The following is a 16702-nucleotide window of genomic DNA, read 5'->3' as shown; positions in this document are numbered from 1 at the left end:
TGATATCTAGAATCAGGAAATGGATAATGCCACTAAGTTTGATAATACTATTTCTTTTTTCTTCAAATTTATGTATACATATAATACAGAAAAGTTATGTATGGAGTGATATTATCATTTTTCATATACTCAAACAATATAACTTCTATAACATCCTCAAGCTAAAAACAAATTTTTCTTTTCACTCTTTTCCATTTTCAACAGGTTATTCTCCATTACTAACCGTGGTAAATTTGGAATAACAGATCTCAGAGTGTTAAAAAAAGAAATAGATCTATATTCCATGGTAAATTTGGAATAATAGACCTCAAAGGGGAAAACCATAAATCCTTTACAACGAATAAAAAATTATAACCAAAATATTCAAGTTGTATTTACAGTTTGAATGAGAGGTACAATAGCTACTTCGTTGGGGGTGTCTATATTCATCAACTAGTGAGGAACTTGTTGGGAAGTAAGTGGCTTAATGTCTCTACTTCGCATGAAACTCAGAAATTGACCAGGCAGTTCTTCCAAAAGAGCTTGCACCACTGAGATACTTCCCCCTGTCAAAATAGCAGCTTCCTAAGGTTTAGCCGTAAAATGGAATGAAAACAAAACAGCAATGTTTTTTGTGTTCACATTTCATACTAGATTGAACTACTTCAGTGTACAAAAAGTTAACTAGAAATGTTGCATATAATACTGCAAACATAATTTTTTAAAAACAACTTCACAGAACAATTGTACTTACTTTGTACTTCTCTCATAGGGACAAACTGAACGATATCTCGTGTAGCGATACGACCACTAGAACCCTCTAACCGACGGCCATCATCAGCATCCAACACCTGCAAAACCCAACAAGCACATGTTATGTTATTCTCTCTACCTATATGAAACTGTTAAGAGCATTCCAATGCTATTATGAATAGTTAATTTAGTGAGTTTGGGAAAATTTCTTGGACAGGATTAGAAGGTAGATCACCTCCATGTTGGTGAAATCAGCACCTCCAACTCCAATTATAAGAACTGATAGGGGAAGATCAGATGCTTTCACAAGAGCATTTATTGTTTCTTGAAGATCCGTAACAACTCCATCCTATAAAATCAAGCACATTACTTGATTAGTCCTTCATCATAACCCCAAAAGGGAAGTTCTTTGAACAAGAAAACCACTTATACCCAATTGCTAAAATCTTCTCACCGTTATGATAAGTAATACGTAATACTTGGTTCCATTATGTGATGCAAGGGACTTGGCAGCCATTTCTGCAGCAGTGTTGATAACTGGACCAAATAAAGTGGGTCCTGAGAGTGTGACATTGTGCAGAGCAGTTGCATATGCTTCCATTATGCCTTCAACTCCTACAACCTACAACAATGGAAACCTACCTCTTAAATTGTTTTTCTCTTCAAGGTTGGATACTAGAAGCAGTGTTTCGTAAAATATAAATTACAAGTTGGTATTATTTGTACTCACTTCGCCCTGCACACCAAGTCGGGTTTCTTCACCCTTAGGCTTGGTGTAAACGGACGAGTGAATACAACAAAAATAGTTTTTCTTTTTGAGAATGATCTTCAAAAATTGAAAATTTTTCTCACCTCGGAGTCTCTCGGACTACCATTCAGATTAAAACAGTGGGAAACGGCACCAGCTGTGCTTCCTCCAAAGCCCCAAGCAGGAAACTTCCTATCAGAGTCATAGAACTGAATAACCTCCCCAACCTCCATTATAGCCTGCAAAAGATTAATATTACTATGCTGATTAGTGATTAGGCAAGACTTTTATATATACAGCATAAGTCACCTTATTATATTAGTTAGTCCAATCATATATCATTGTATTTTCAAGAATTTTGTTTTGAAGCACTATCATTATCAATATTGCAAAATAGCAGACCATATTCTATTGTGCTCCAAAAATTTCTGGATCAGAACAGCAGTTCAGAGTCATTCATTGAGAACAAAGTATCAAGCTTACCCTTTGATATGAATTTAACTGACCCGAGACATCAATATAATGCAAAGAATCTGAATATCGAGGATTTCCATTTGAAGCTGGACAAATTTTGAATCAGTTAGCATGATATAAGATGAATATGTAATTTCAGTAATCATCTTCACCAAGATAACAATATTTACTTACCAGTGAAATCCACAGCAACCATGAAGTTCAGTTCAAATCCACTGGATACATAATCAATAAAGCTGAATTGCTCCCTTTCACAATATTGATCCACAAAAAGTTGACCCTTCAGCATCTGCATAGAAGAAATTCCAAGAACTATGAGATTCAGCACAGAAGTGGACCATAAAATGTAATTCTATTATTGCATGGTCAATAAGTACCTTCTCTTCTTTTCTGTGGTGTGTGGATGGTATGAACAAATTTGTGCCTGTTCTCTCTTTGTTAAGCCTTTCTAGGTCTGCTATTGATGATCTCAGTTTACTGAAGGCAATAAAAATTGATATCAATATATATATATATATATATATATATATATATATATATATATATATATATTTATATATATATATATACATTTAAAATCTATGAATGAAAAAATGAAGGCTTATAAGAGTTTTGAATAATGAACAAAATAAAGCAATAGACAATAATTGCATAACTACCCAATAAGCACATGGTCACCACTGCTATTGAAATCAAAACACTCAATGAGTAATGGATTTTCCTGAAAAGTAACAATTTCGAAACTAGATAAATATCTTGATAATGTGAGTAATCAAAATGAACTAGTAATCCATATTTTTTAAGATGATAAACCTACTTTACTTCCAAACTGACGGGAACTAAGGGTGACTGGTTTCCATGTTGGATTCAAATTGTTGTTAATAACTTCAGTCTTGCAAATTGGAACAGAACCTCCACTCTCAACTACTCTTGATATTCTTAAGAAGGGATCCTACAAGGAAAACAAAAAACAAATATGAGAAGTTTTACAAATGCAAACAAATAATAAGTAGAGAAGTTGTAGATGGGGATTGAATATGTACAGATTTTGAGAAAATGTCCTTGTTATCCAAATGTGAACATCTTAAGATCATCTCAATAGCAATCTTTGAAGCAACAGTCTCCTCAGCACGAATAGTGAGTGCCCCTAAGTTTCTTGAACCACCATTCCTGGTTTTGTTTTGGAGGTTTAAGGTTATGCTCCGGCTATGTTTAGTCACTATCTGAAACCACAAAGAAGAGGCACCAGTGTCAATAAAAAGCAGCATCCAAGTCACTTGAAAGTAGAGTTTTTCACAGAAAAGAAATAGAAGTAAAATAGTACAAATGTTAGACCAAATTAGCGTGCTGGTCATCAATGGAGGGCAATGAGTAGAATGAAACTGACCTCAGATAAAGTGCAACTGGCTTGCCCAAGAAAATCTTGGTCTTTCAGATTTAGTGTCTACAAGAGAATACAAAACTTAGTTTTAAAATATAAATTTTACCATCAAATAATAAATTTGGTTGGAATGTACACATTACACAGTACTGCTTTCTTATTTACTATTTTAAGAGTTTATGATTAAGTGATTATGGGGAACCATTACATACTTATGTTTTCAACTAACAAATTATTACCCTTTTGTTAATTTTTTTCCCTCTTCAGTAATTTTAGCAGGTTACAATTTCGCTTTGTCTAACCCAATTGAAAATTATCTGTAAAATCCTGGTCTAAGCTAAGGAACCATATGGGGGAGAATTCATGGTTCAATTAAGCATAAAATGTTAAAAAGGTATATAGTTCTTATTGTCTAGTTTTTACAAACCTTAGTGGTAATACCATGATATTTTGAATCAACATCGTACACATGAAATCTGGAAGAGGGGCCAAATGACAAGTAGTTCCAAGTTAAGTTACTCAAACAAGAAAGAATGTGAACACAATGTATCTCATAATAGGAATAGGAAACTAAATTATCAAAGGGGATAGCTTACTCAAGTGGTTGCACAATCTCAAACTGAAAAGCAACAGTAATTTTCTCTATCCACTCTGGATTCAAGTTATTCATGATGACCTCAGTGCGACCCAGTTCTTGCAATTTTCCATGTTTCTTTTCATATACAACAACCATGGGATCACTCTGAAATAAATTTTGAAGAAAAAGGAATTGAAGTAAAACTATACTAATAATGAATTAACAACTTGCAAGTACCAAGGAGTATATGCATCTTTATATCTTGAAAATAATATACCTTTGATGTAATATCCAGATCAAGTAAATTTGATGCTGAAAAAGATAACTGCAAAAAGTGATTAGAAGAGCATAGATATTAGTTCGGCTTGTAGCTGTTTCAAGTTTCAACCATAAAGAGCAGTTTATATGGAAAAAATAATGCAGTGCACACAAATAAAAAAGAAATGACAAATAAATTGAAAGACACATAAAATACTAAACATGCTTAATCAAAATGGTGAAAATAACACCAGAATATTGCAAAAATTTTGACAAGCCAATAAAAAAATGTGGCAATTTTTTCATCAGCTTGTCCAAAATTCCGATGAAATTGCTCACAAGCAGAATTGAACTCCTGGAATATGCTATGCTACTCTTCTATATGAATGAATACTAGTAGTTAATCATCAGCTTCAAGAATAGAGGGTAATATTGTCAGGGAAATCTGAAGATAAAAGCTCATTGATGATCTTCAAGTTGTTAAACATTCACTTTTAATATTTTCTAATAACTATCCATATTTAACATTGATTTTTATTTTCCACTTTCATATTCTTGACTTTGTTTTAAACAAAAGGAAAATGAATGTTTGAAAATATAACCATTGAGGCATTGACCATTGTAATCTATAAGGAAGATAATCAATCTACCATTCTCAAAGTTTGATGTAACCTTAGTACCTTACTCAACGGATAATTTTATAAAAAGAAGTTTTTGTGTGAAGAAAATAAAGAAAAATGTATAAATTTATTTTAAAAAGGTAATAAAAATAAAATAATACGTTCTTTTAAATTTAAATAAGTATCTATCTAACTATCTATGAGAGTGAATCTTTTATCTCTTCATCATTTTTACTTTTTTCCCATAGCATGCACCTTACTCAACATCTGCATTACGAATTGTCATTGTTGGTCAATCAAATTAGAGAAAATATATTGACTCCAAAGACCCGTTAGTGTCAAAAGTCTACCACAAAAACAAGAAATCAATCTTGTTTTATATCTTCACTCCGAAAACACTGAATGACTCGAGAGAAATGAAAAAGGAAACTAAAGGCCCAAAAAAAAAAATTACTAAGCTATTTGCATGCTTTATTTTATCCATATAATTTAGGGCCCTATAATTTATCTTTTTTATGTGAGTTGAAATATAAGTTAAGAAAAATAAAATTAAATTTAAGGATTGAATGCACGTATTGATGTCTTTTTTTAGTTAATATTTTGATAATTTTATCTCTTTTTAACATAGTAAAGGTGTACAAGTAGCAGAAAAAACGTAAATAATTTTTTTATTGATTGGAATTTTTTTAATGAATGTTTTAGTTCTCTCAAATTAATTTTTATAACGAAAATATTCGAGTAACATCTCTTCTTTTTTTTGTACTGACTCTTACTTTTTAAGTTTTTAATTCAAATAAATATATCTTTATATAAAGATAATAATGGAGAATTGTTACATAATTTAATATATTTAATTAAATTATTTAATATATAATATTTTTTACATGTTAGATATCATCATAACACAATCACAATTTTCATATGAATATGAATAATCACTTTTTTAATTATATAACATAACCTATTTATATCTCACTACTATTAAATTATGACTGAACTCCACTCATGGGAACATAGATGTATGTCAGCTTAGTTTACTATAAAATTTTCTCAAAAATTAAGAAATTAATAAAGTAATAAAATAATAAAATAAAAAATTAACCATCATTAAATTTATAATTTTTATTATAAATAAAATTTATTATTTTAATTTAAAACCAATTAGATATTTATTTTTTTATTTTACCACTCTCTTCATTCTAGAAGAGTTTAATCTTACAATACTAAACTAATTATTATTCAAACTAAAAATATTCCATTAATAATGAAATAGCAATAGAATTAAATTTGCATCAAGCCGTTAAAAAGCATGAACGAATCAAACAAAAATTTATAGCGAGGTAAGTAAATGCGGGATTTTTTTTATTTAAATAAAAAATTTATATTTTTCAATTTAATAATAATAATAAAATTATTTTTTATATTATATTTCAATTTCACATCGAGAAACAATACAAATTTACTTGATCTCTTTATATTATTTTATTATGACTATCTCTTAAAATCTAAGCTTGAATTCAAAAGCTATTGGCAGAAATCATTTTATTAATGACTTTAAAATTTCTGTAATGTAAACTATATGGGATCAAGAGGGAATTTGCGAGGATATGGAGCATAGAGCTTTTTGTGGAAACTGACACTACCTTTTGCAGGGGGTGAGAATGAGATTGCCACTCGTTTTTTGAGAATATCATTTTTAATAAATTTTAAAAAATTGTTAATTGATTTGTTTTAAATTTATAAAATTGTAAAAATATATACATTTTTTGGAATTTTAACTAAAATATAAAATTTAGATTATTATTATTATTATTATTATTATTTATTGATAATTATGTTTTAAAACAAACTATATTTGTAGGTAAGAAATGTTAAACAAAACTTTCTATTATTCAAATGTGTGATAACAAAATGCAATTCTTTCTATTACTCAAATCGAAAAGCATGAGACTTTTAATAAAAAATCAAGTAAATGTAGGTGGATTTTTATTTGGAACTAAAATAAAAAAAGTAGTTTCTCAAATGAGTCTTTAAAAAAATGAATAAAATAGTTTAATTTTAAATACTAAATTAATATCCAAAAATAGTAATTCATCTTGTTATTGATAAAATGATATCCAAAAAATTTTAAAATTTAATAAAAACACTCAAACATAGACTTTACATTGAACAAAAAATGTTGATTAAATTAAGTAATAATGGCAGAGAATTTCAATGATGTTTTCGGCAAGGAGGAGAGCTTGCAGCTGCGACAATGTCATTTTTGCATTTCGTCCATTTCTCCCATTCAGAATCTGAACAACAACCTCAATAGAGAGGCCAGGAATTGAGAATTGGAGTTAGAGCGAGAGGGATAGAGTTGGTTATTGTCGCAACTGCAAACTCTCTTTCTCGCCCCAGAAAGACCATTAAATTTCTTTTTTTTATCATCATTGAAACTCTTCCGAATGTTAAATCAGTGTTTTTTCTTCGATGTGACTTCATATTTTTGTTAAATTTTAAAATCTTTTAAAGATTATTCTATCAATAATAAAAGTCAAATATCATTTTACGAGTGCTAGAATTTTTTGGATATCAATTTAGTATTTATCTCTTTACTTTTATATCGTTAAACAAATCTGTTCCAAATTCAATTATTTGTCTATATAAAAAGACTGATTTAAAAATTTAATTTTTTTTAAATAACTATAACTATTGATTTATCTATTTTCTACTAAAATTTGACGCGATTGATATTTTTAACAAAATAAAAAATTACAAATTAATTAGGATTAAATTATTGTACTAAAAATTCTTTGAAATTTAGAATATTACTTAAAAAAAGATAGAGCTTATGGAGTTATGGTAGAAGGCTATACCTCAACCTGAGTGAACATTGGCTGAAACCCTTTGGTTTTAAAGAAGAAATCGACGGCGTCGTTGTGGGCTCCATTATTGTTATCACCTTGATTTTGATTTTGATTCTGATGTGAACGAAACCCTACTCCCACTGCTTGCTTTCCCCCTTCCAAATCAGAAAAGCACCCTCCCATCACACTCGATCAATGTAACAGTAACCCTGACAGTGACGCGTTTTAATCGAATTTATTTCCAAGATTGCGATAACTCTGAAACCACAATGCTGCTCTTTGAGTCGTTCTAATTTGCTTCTTCCTTTTCTTTTATAACTGAAACAAAACGCGTTGTATTTTCCCCTTCCCCCTTCTTCCTTTATATTTTTGTATTTTTTTGAAGGCTTCAAAAATTTGGAAACTTACAGCAAATCAAATTTGAATGACTCTCAAGTAAGGGTCGTGTGTATCCTTATGACTATTATTTTTTTTTTTGTTACATTAGCATGATAAGATTTGAATATAGAATTTATAAATTATTATAAAAGCATATTGTAAGCATATGTCATGACTCCCACGTCAAGGCTTTATCACGTAGGATATATTTATTCAATGATAAATGCTATGCTATCTAAAAAGTGACATTTATTTATTAAAAAAATTTTAAAAATTAATATTTAATTTAAAAAAATATAAAAATAAATAATTTTTAAAAATAAAAAATAAGTTAAACAAAATTTAGACAACTCATAAATATTATAAAATTGTCTTATTCAATACATCAAATTAAATATAAATTAATAATCAAATTCGCTTTTAAATGATCACTAATTGATTTATTTTTAAATTGGTTTATAAAAAATTAAAGTAATAATATTAGTCCCTAAAATAACATGTAAATTAAATTATTTCTTTTGATCTCTTAATTTAATGATGACATATTATATTAAGCATCTTGACACTTATCATTATATTTAACATGATTTAATTAATAGAAAGAACAATTTAATTTGCAACTAATATGACTAACTTCAACTTTTAGAAATCAATTTAAAAAATAAATAATCTTAAAGAATCAAATTTAATTATTAATCCAATAAAATTTATATCAAAAAGTTTTATATTTTCTATAAAATATTTTCATTTGTATAATCCTTGAGCAGAAGTTAATCTGCCATTATGATGCATGATTTATTTGACCGGGTAAATAAATTAATATTTTAATTTTTTTTTAATTTTTATTTTAATAAATAATAATATATATTTTTAAATTTATTTTAAAAATACGTAATAAAAATAAGATTAGATACATATAATAATATTTAGATGTATTAAAATTAAAATATGTTTGAAAAAATAATTTTTTATTAAAATATAATTAAACATAAAACACATGTGTGTCAAACAAATAAATATATTTTATATTATTATTATTATTTGAATTAAACAAATAGTTATCAATAATTTGTATTTAGTTATAATAATTATTGTTAGATACATTAGTCAAATAGATTAAACTATACTATATTATTTTAATTATACAAAAGATGAAAATATATATTTTATAAATAAAAAATATCATGTAAATATAAGGAGAAGAATATAAGGAGAAGCCAGCAGGATAGTCAACGGAAATAGATTTTCTGTGTAATTGCAAGGCAAAGGCAGGCGAGCGCTGCTATGCTTCGTTGTTTACCAGCAAAGATGTGGAAAATAGTTGGCGACTAATATAGTAGAAAATAGGGGGTGAATCCGGTTCGATCCGAAAATTTGGTTCGGTTCTGAATATTTTAGGGACTAATTTGGTGTGATTTTATCAAGTTTAGGATCGAATAAGAGTTTAAAAAATAGACTCGGTCTTTATTTCGGGTCGAGTTTGGGTCATGACTCGGGTTACCCGAAAATCGATCCGGTGACCCGTCATTATACACAATTAATATTTTATGTTAGTAGTGATGGATGATGACTATTTTTATGTGGAATTTAAGTATTGTAAACTTTAATATTTTGTGTTATTAGTTATTATAAGACTATAAGTTAATATTTTATGTTTAAAATGCATAAGATTTTAGACTAATTAATGCATAATATCATGTTATTTGTATTGATTTAAATATTTGGTGTTATTAAACAATATTAGTATTAATTATCGTTATATTTTAATTTTAGAGAAGAATTGGTTCTTGTTATATTTTTCTAATTGAATTTTACCATGTCAAATAATAGTTGGAGTGTTAAAAATTTGGATATTTTCACATGATAGCTTATAAAAAGGTATCAAGGTAGTGTAATGTTGACGGTCTGATTTTCACCCGATTTTTACCCGATATAATCGTGGCCCGAAAGTATATATGTGTCATCGGATTTATGATCGGGTTTGGGTCTCATAAATAGACCCGATATATACCGGATCGGGTCTCCATCACATCAAACCCGGTTTCACCCGACTATGCACACCTTTAATAGAAAAAAATAAAAAATTAATTTTTAATTATTTAATATTAGTCAATTTTTAAGTTAGATTTATAATTTAAAATTTAAAGTTTTTCTATTATTAATAATCTTATTATGTATCATTATCCATTAAAACACATTAATTAAATCTTTAAAATAATTAACTAATATTAATCGAATAAAATTGATTCTTTAACGTTATTTTTTTCTTTTTGTGGCGTAGACTTATGAATGTTTATCATGAAACTCCTAGGCTGACCCCCTTCCTTGGGTCTCCTTGGAAATTTGCTTTAATTTGTTCACAGGATACCACGCTATACAAACTTACAAAGTGTCATTGTTTATCCTGGAGACCTGGACTAAGAAAAAGAGCACGCAGGTTCTGAAAACCCAATGACTTATTAAATCGGTAAAGTTACAAATTAAAATATTTAATTAAAATTTAATAAAATAATATATTTATGTATATAATATATATATATTTTTTAAAATATTTTTTATATTTTATTATTTTAAACTAGATAATTACTAAAAATTTAAACTAATTCAATTAATTGATTATTTTTATCTAATTTTTTTAATTATTTAACCGATTTGTTTTTAATTAATTTTTTAGTTAAACCGAACTAGTTTAGTAACAAATTTTCGATTAACTTGGTTAAATTAATCGATTCGATACGAGTCAATAATAATAAGAATAAAATAGTGTACATAAAGAAAAATTAAGAATTTAGATTCTTTAAAATGAAAAAATTAATAAAGTAATAAGGGGAAGAGTTAATTACGGTTGAATTTGTAATTTTTACGTATACCTCAATATCTTGATATTGTATATTAGAATAAACATAATAAAACTACACAGTTAAGTAATTTTATCAATCAAGCCTCAACCAAATTAAATGTGCATATATTTTTTTAACGTAGTTATTATCTAGTTATCATTATCTTTTTCTTTGTCATTGCCTTCTTTACTTATTTAATTTCTTCTCCTCATTCTTTTTTTTCTGTATTCTCTTTCGTTATTATCATTATTGTCGTTCTCTTTTTTATCTTCTTTTTTTCTTATATATATTCAAAAAATTAGAGCACATAAATTTTGATGCACAACACAAAAATTTTGGTATATAGCACAAATTTTTAAAGACTACATGAATATGCACAACACAAAAATTTTAGTATATCACACCAAAAATTTGGTGTACAATACAAAAAATTTAATGCACAACACAGATTTTTAAAAGATTACATGTACAAAACATTGATACCCAACCCAAGAAAATACATACACCACAAATTTTTGAAGAATCAGGACCACAATGAACTCATCCAATCAATAAAATATATTCACAGCAAAAGTTTATATGCTATTTGTACAAATTTTTGTGCTATGTATAAAATTTTTTATGCTATATCGATTAATTTTACTATATGTAAAAATTCATGTTATACAGAGAAAAAGCAATGATGCATGTGTGGGTATTTTTTTTATATTAGACTTGTACCAATTTGGTCGGACTTGACTACAAAAATATTTGTATGTGTAATATAACCCTTTCAAAAGTATTAAGTGTACGCTAAAATTAGCCACCAAAAATAGTATATTTGTATATAAATATATATAATTTAACTAATTTTTAATGTGTATTTTGTATTTTAATATGTATTATTGACCGATAATTAATTTTGATAGCAATTTTAGTGTACATCTAATATAGTAGTGGTGGAAGTTTAGTATCCACTATCCATAATTGTACTACACAGCAATGTTGCAAACTAAAAGGAGCTTAAATAAGTTGAGTATGGTAAAAGAAGTTCTTAAAACACTGTAACATAGCACCCATAACCATTATTCATTCATTTTCGGGCCAACAAAGCTAAGCCTTGATTCACTGCTACAAAATCCAAATAGTGCCCACAAATTCTAAATCATGCATGTTTCTCCATAAGTTGTCTAAACAACTCTTCCGGTGCTGAAATTGAGAAAAGAAAAGAAAAATCATGTCAGCTATGTTCTTCAAATTATTTGTTCATCAATGGGAATTTAAATTCATGTTAATTATAATTACCAGGTAAGCCAGTGAAGTTTTTGTACTGTTCAAAGCCTTGGCGGATCAACATCTCTGTCCCATACACAATGGCAGCTCCGGCTTCTTTTGCCTCACGCAAGAGCCTGGTGTCTTTTGGTGTGTAGATTGCATCAAACACCAAACAATAATGCTTCAAAGCATGCTGCATATATGTTTAATCATTGAGTTCCTCATCAAGCTTGTAGAGGTTGTGATTAAGGTGATTAAGTGTAAATTGAATATTATGTACAGTAAAAAATTGATATTATTAAAGGATAAAACTAAAATTTATTTCTATGTATCGTTTTTGTTCCCAACATTTTCGTTTTATTTTAGTCCATAACGTTTTAAAATCGTTTCAATTTTGTCCCGCCGTCAATTCTGTTAACGGATTCCTAACGACAGGACAACATTGAGTCAATTTTAAAACGTTAAGAACTTAAATAGGACGATTAAAATGTTAAAACAACTTTGAGACTTACCCCAAACTTGGGGACAAAAACAATACTTTATTCTTTTTATTTATTATTAAAAAGAATAAGATATTGGGAATTAAAAAAAACAAACCCAAGATTGGGTGTTGCGCCAGTACGTATGAAAGATTATACAATAGTGATATATTTGGCAAATTAAAAACAAACTATTCGGGTTGATAGATAATATTAGTTGATCAGTTTTTGAAAGATTATTGTGAAGTGAAAAGTTTCGTTAATGGCTAACTACTAAGTATAGTAATGTCGAGTATATCTGGTTATTGTGATAATTTTTAATTCATGAGTTGTATTTGATGATGAATAATAGTTAATACAAATGGGTGAAGGAAGAAACCTTAGGTATTGGAGTTTGATCCATGTTAGGCTTCATTCCCACAGAAGTTGTATTTGCAAGTACCATCCCTTCTTCTGGATGGAAATTTTCCACTTCACACAATGGCAGAGATTTTCCTCCAACTTTGTTAGCCAATTCTTTAGCGCGTTCTGTAATAAATAGACAACAGAAATTGTTTAAAAGTCTCTATACTACTCCCTCAATTTCGAAATAGCTTTTAATTTGAACATAACTTTTCTAAGATGGATGGAATAGTTTTAAGGAAGCATTTATCTGAATACCACTGCAGGATCCATATTGTCATACCAAATGTGCGGTTAGCTACCACAACTCTTGCCCCTTTTTGTGAAGCACCATATGCAAGTGATTTCCCGGCACCACCTGCTCCCAGAACAACAAACAGCTTCCCAGACAAGGGCGATCCGGGTGCCGGTTTTGCACCCTCCAAGGCTGTCATCAAAGAAACAAGAATCTAATAAACCATACTTTGAGAAATATTATTAACCTGAGTTTGCATTAGTTGGGGAATCTCCAATCAAGAACCTAGTAATCCATCCTCAATAGCGGTAATAGCGCCGATGTAATCAGTATTAAAAGCTATTAACTTCCCATCAGGCCTTCTAACAATGTTATTGATAGCTCCTATTTTCTGTAAGAATTGAAAGAACCATTTGTATGATCATGTAAAGTCTAGTAAGAACTATGCTGCACTTGCTTGTTTTAGAGAACATTGATTAGTACCTTAGCAATATGATCAACCTCATCCATGCATTTAAGTGCAGCCTCTTTATGAGGAATTGTGCAACTGCATTGTATAAGTAACCAATTCAACATATCAACTACATGTATAGACATTGAAAAACTTGAACCGAATCGAAGAGAAAGAGAACCTGCATCCAGAGGCAAAGTCAGGGGATGAGTAAGTATTGAAAAACTTTTCAACATCATCCACCAAGAAGTGCATATAAACTGCATTCAGCCCAACTGATTTGAAGGCTGCATTGAACAAAAGAGGACTCTTGCTGTGTCCAACCGGCTTTCCTATAATTCCATACACTTTAGTATCTGGTTTTATAAGCCTGAAATTGTACAATTCTAGCAAATCCTTTACTGTGGTTTGTCCCGGAGCCGAGGCAGTATCTGCATCTAGTGCACCATAGGTGAGATAACCACCATACTTCGGGCTAAGTAATCGCGAAAGCAATCCCCTTTCGCCTAGTGCGATTCCTATGGTTGGGATCTGGCATTTTTTTTTCATGGTATATATAATATGGTCAATCAAATTAGTTCCTACTTGCTGCTACACATGGATTGCAATTATGCATGACTTACTTGGGAATGGACAGTGATTTGGAAAATTCGGGCACAATCAGTAATGTCTGATGCAGTGGTCACTATCTTTGCAATGTCGGCTCCGGTGGATTGTATTCTTGCTATGAGATTGGCAATTGCCTCAGAGGATGGAGTGTCATGGAAGTTGTGTGAAGAAACTATGACTTTGAAATTATCAGGCTTCTTTCCATGTATGGAACTGTTGAACTCATGAGCAACCTGTATACAAAGGTTGGAATCATTAACGGGTAATGCTAGAGAGACAAAAAAAACAGCTAGAACTTGCCTTATTTAACATTTATTAATTGCCGCACAATTAATGAATGCTAAATAAGGTAAGTTACGGCTGTTTTTGGCTGATTTTTTTTGTTATCAAACATTTCCGTTACAAAAAGGTGTGACCCTTTCTTGGATCTGCATTAACTCCGGATGCTTGTGTACTAAAGCGCCCTTTATTGTCTAAAATTAAAAATCTCATGCATGTCTTATTATTTACTAAATGTTTAATTATTCTGTTAGTCCCTATAGTTTTACTAAATTTATAATTAAGTCTCTATACTTTTTTTTCTTTCAATTAGGTCATTTCTAGTGTAAAAGTCCAATTGAAAAAAAAAAAATTATAGAGACCTATTTAAAAATTTGATGAAACTATAGATACCAAGAGAACTTTATTAAATAAAAAAGTAGGTACCTGAAGTTCAACATCAATGTAATCAGCCCCTAATTCCATTGCTAAGCTAAGAGCATCCTGTCTTCTGTTTTCATCTCCTTCGTATCGACCGCCTTCCCATGTCGGTCTGAAAAATTAGCACCATAACTAAAATCATTTAAACCACAAAAATTGAAATTCTTATTCAAAGAACATGTAAGGAATCAAATCTTGGATTGTGCAAATTGAGTTTGAGTGTGTACCTATAGGTGACAATAGTGGGCAAAGGACACTGCTTGATGAGGGTTTGGAGATGGAATCTTGGGTTGAAGTTTGTCAAATAATCAAGGCGAATCTCAACAAGATCAGCACCAATTTCCTTGGCTCTTGCCATATCAACCAACATCTGATTAACGGTGGTTCCAAGAACAGGAGTGCAAACAAGTGTAGCACTACTACTACTCTTTTGTAAATTGGATGTGTCAACCTAACATATATCAATATGAAAATACTTTGAACAATGGCATCTAGCTACTAATTAAACATGCAAAAGAATGATATTATTGAACGAAAGATAATAGTACCGAGAGGCTTCCCATCTCAGCTTGATGAGCAGTTCTTGCAAGATGGAAGTACAAAGTTGGTGAGTTGAGTTATTTTGATATATTATTTCATCTGCTTAGTTAGCATGCAAAGAAGAGTAGTTGAACCCTCAACTGAAATGCCAGTTGCTTCTTTTGTTTGGAAAATTTATTGTACACAGAAAAGTTTAACTTACTATTTTTAGCATATATTTATTTGGGTGAAGAATGATTTTGGTGCTTAAGGTAGAGTCGAAAACTTTTTTCATCTCTAATTTTTTTTTTTACATCTAAAATTGTCTCTAAGTTTTAAAATTATTTTTTTATTTAAATATTAAAATTTAGATAAAGTATTAAATTGGTCCCTTACATTTGGGTGTAATCTTATTTTGGTCTTTAAGATTTAGAGTGTTCTATTTGAATTCAAAAAATTTTCATTTAACTTTAATGTAGTCCAGTTAAATAATTAATGGAATCTCCTACACCGCAGCAATACAAGAACAAATTCAATAATTTGGAGAATAAGTACAAGCTCTAGAGCCACAAAATCAACAGTGGATGTATCAATACATTTATTTATCATTTTTCTTATAATTTAAATGAAATATTTTCTATAAAACTAAGGAGAATGAGAAATAAATGTATTGATGCATCCACGGTTGATTTTGTGTCTTTAGAACTTGTACTTGCTCTCTAAATTATCGACCTTGTTATTGTACTACTGTCATATAGGACATTCTATTAATTATTTAACTTTGACCTTATGGTGAAACTACATAAAAGCTAAATGAAATTTTTTGGATTCGAATAAGACATTTTAAGCCTTAAGTACCAAAATAGAATTATGCCCAAAGGACCAATTTAGTACTTTACCTTTAAAATTTTGGACCAAATTACCCATAACAAAAAAAAAATAAATAAATAAATAAAAGAAAGAAAGTGTTTCTGCTCTTGAGAAGGAAGAAGGGAAGAAGAAGAAGGAAAAAAGAACAAGGGAAAAGGAAAGAAGAAGAAGTTATCCACGATTCACTTCTGTCTCCGCTCCATCTTAGTATGATTTTGGTCTCTAAAGTAAGGATAATTGACGCCGGGACGTCCGCTTGGGTCACCAATCTTGACGAGGTTAACCACCCCACTATGGTGAAAGTAGCCAAAAACCCACCTTGGTTGG

The 16702-nt window shown here is 29.5% G+C and overlaps 2 protein-coding genes across 2 annotated transcripts; both read right to left on the bottom strand.

The window, feature by feature from the left end:
- Window positions 1-37: 37 nt before the first annotated feature.
- On the bottom strand, window positions 38-7958 carry LOC112695483 (protein BONZAI 3). Its single transcript, XM_025747832.3, has 16 exons — window positions 7649-7958; window positions 4190-4237; window positions 3932-4077; window positions 3763-3811; window positions 3342-3398; window positions 2998-3177; window positions 2772-2906; window positions 2614-2675; window positions 2332-2431; window positions 2129-2243; window positions 1964-2040; window positions 1585-1719; window positions 1187-1354; window positions 968-1081; window positions 734-830; window positions 38-545 (listed from the first exon to the last, which is right to left on the bottom strand). Exons 1-16 carry the CDS (start codon window positions 7820-7822, stop codon window positions 433-435), a joined length of 1770 nt encoding a protein of 589 aa, XP_025603617.1. The 5' UTR covers window positions 7823-7958; the 3' UTR covers window positions 38-432.
- A 3761-nt stretch (window positions 7959-11719) lies between these two features.
- Window positions 11720-15719, bottom strand: LOC112695482 (bifunctional 3-dehydroquinate dehydratase/shikimate dehydrogenase, chloroplastic). The gene is made up of 11 exons (XM_025747829.2): window positions 15535-15719; window positions 15214-15437; window positions 14993-15098; window positions 14302-14520; window positions 13860-14209; window positions 13711-13774; window positions 13513-13618; window positions 13276-13419; window positions 12970-13118; window positions 12142-12304; window positions 11720-12045 (listed from the first exon to the last, which is right to left on the bottom strand). Exons 1-11 carry the CDS (start codon window positions 15547-15549, stop codon window positions 12002-12004), a joined length of 1584 nt encoding a protein of 527 aa, XP_025603614.1. The 5' UTR covers window positions 15550-15719; the 3' UTR covers window positions 11720-12001.
- Window positions 15720-16702: the final 983 nt, after the last annotated feature.

This window comes from Arachis hypogaea, chromosome 6 (assembly GCF_003086295.3).
Source record: "Arachis hypogaea cultivar Tifrunner chromosome 6, arahy.Tifrunner.gnm2.J5K5, whole genome shotgun sequence".
NCBI classification, from domain to species: domain Eukaryota; kingdom Viridiplantae; phylum Streptophyta; class Magnoliopsida; order Fabales; family Fabaceae; genus Arachis; species Arachis hypogaea.
This window is presented reverse-complemented; position numbering and strand designations above follow the sequence as displayed.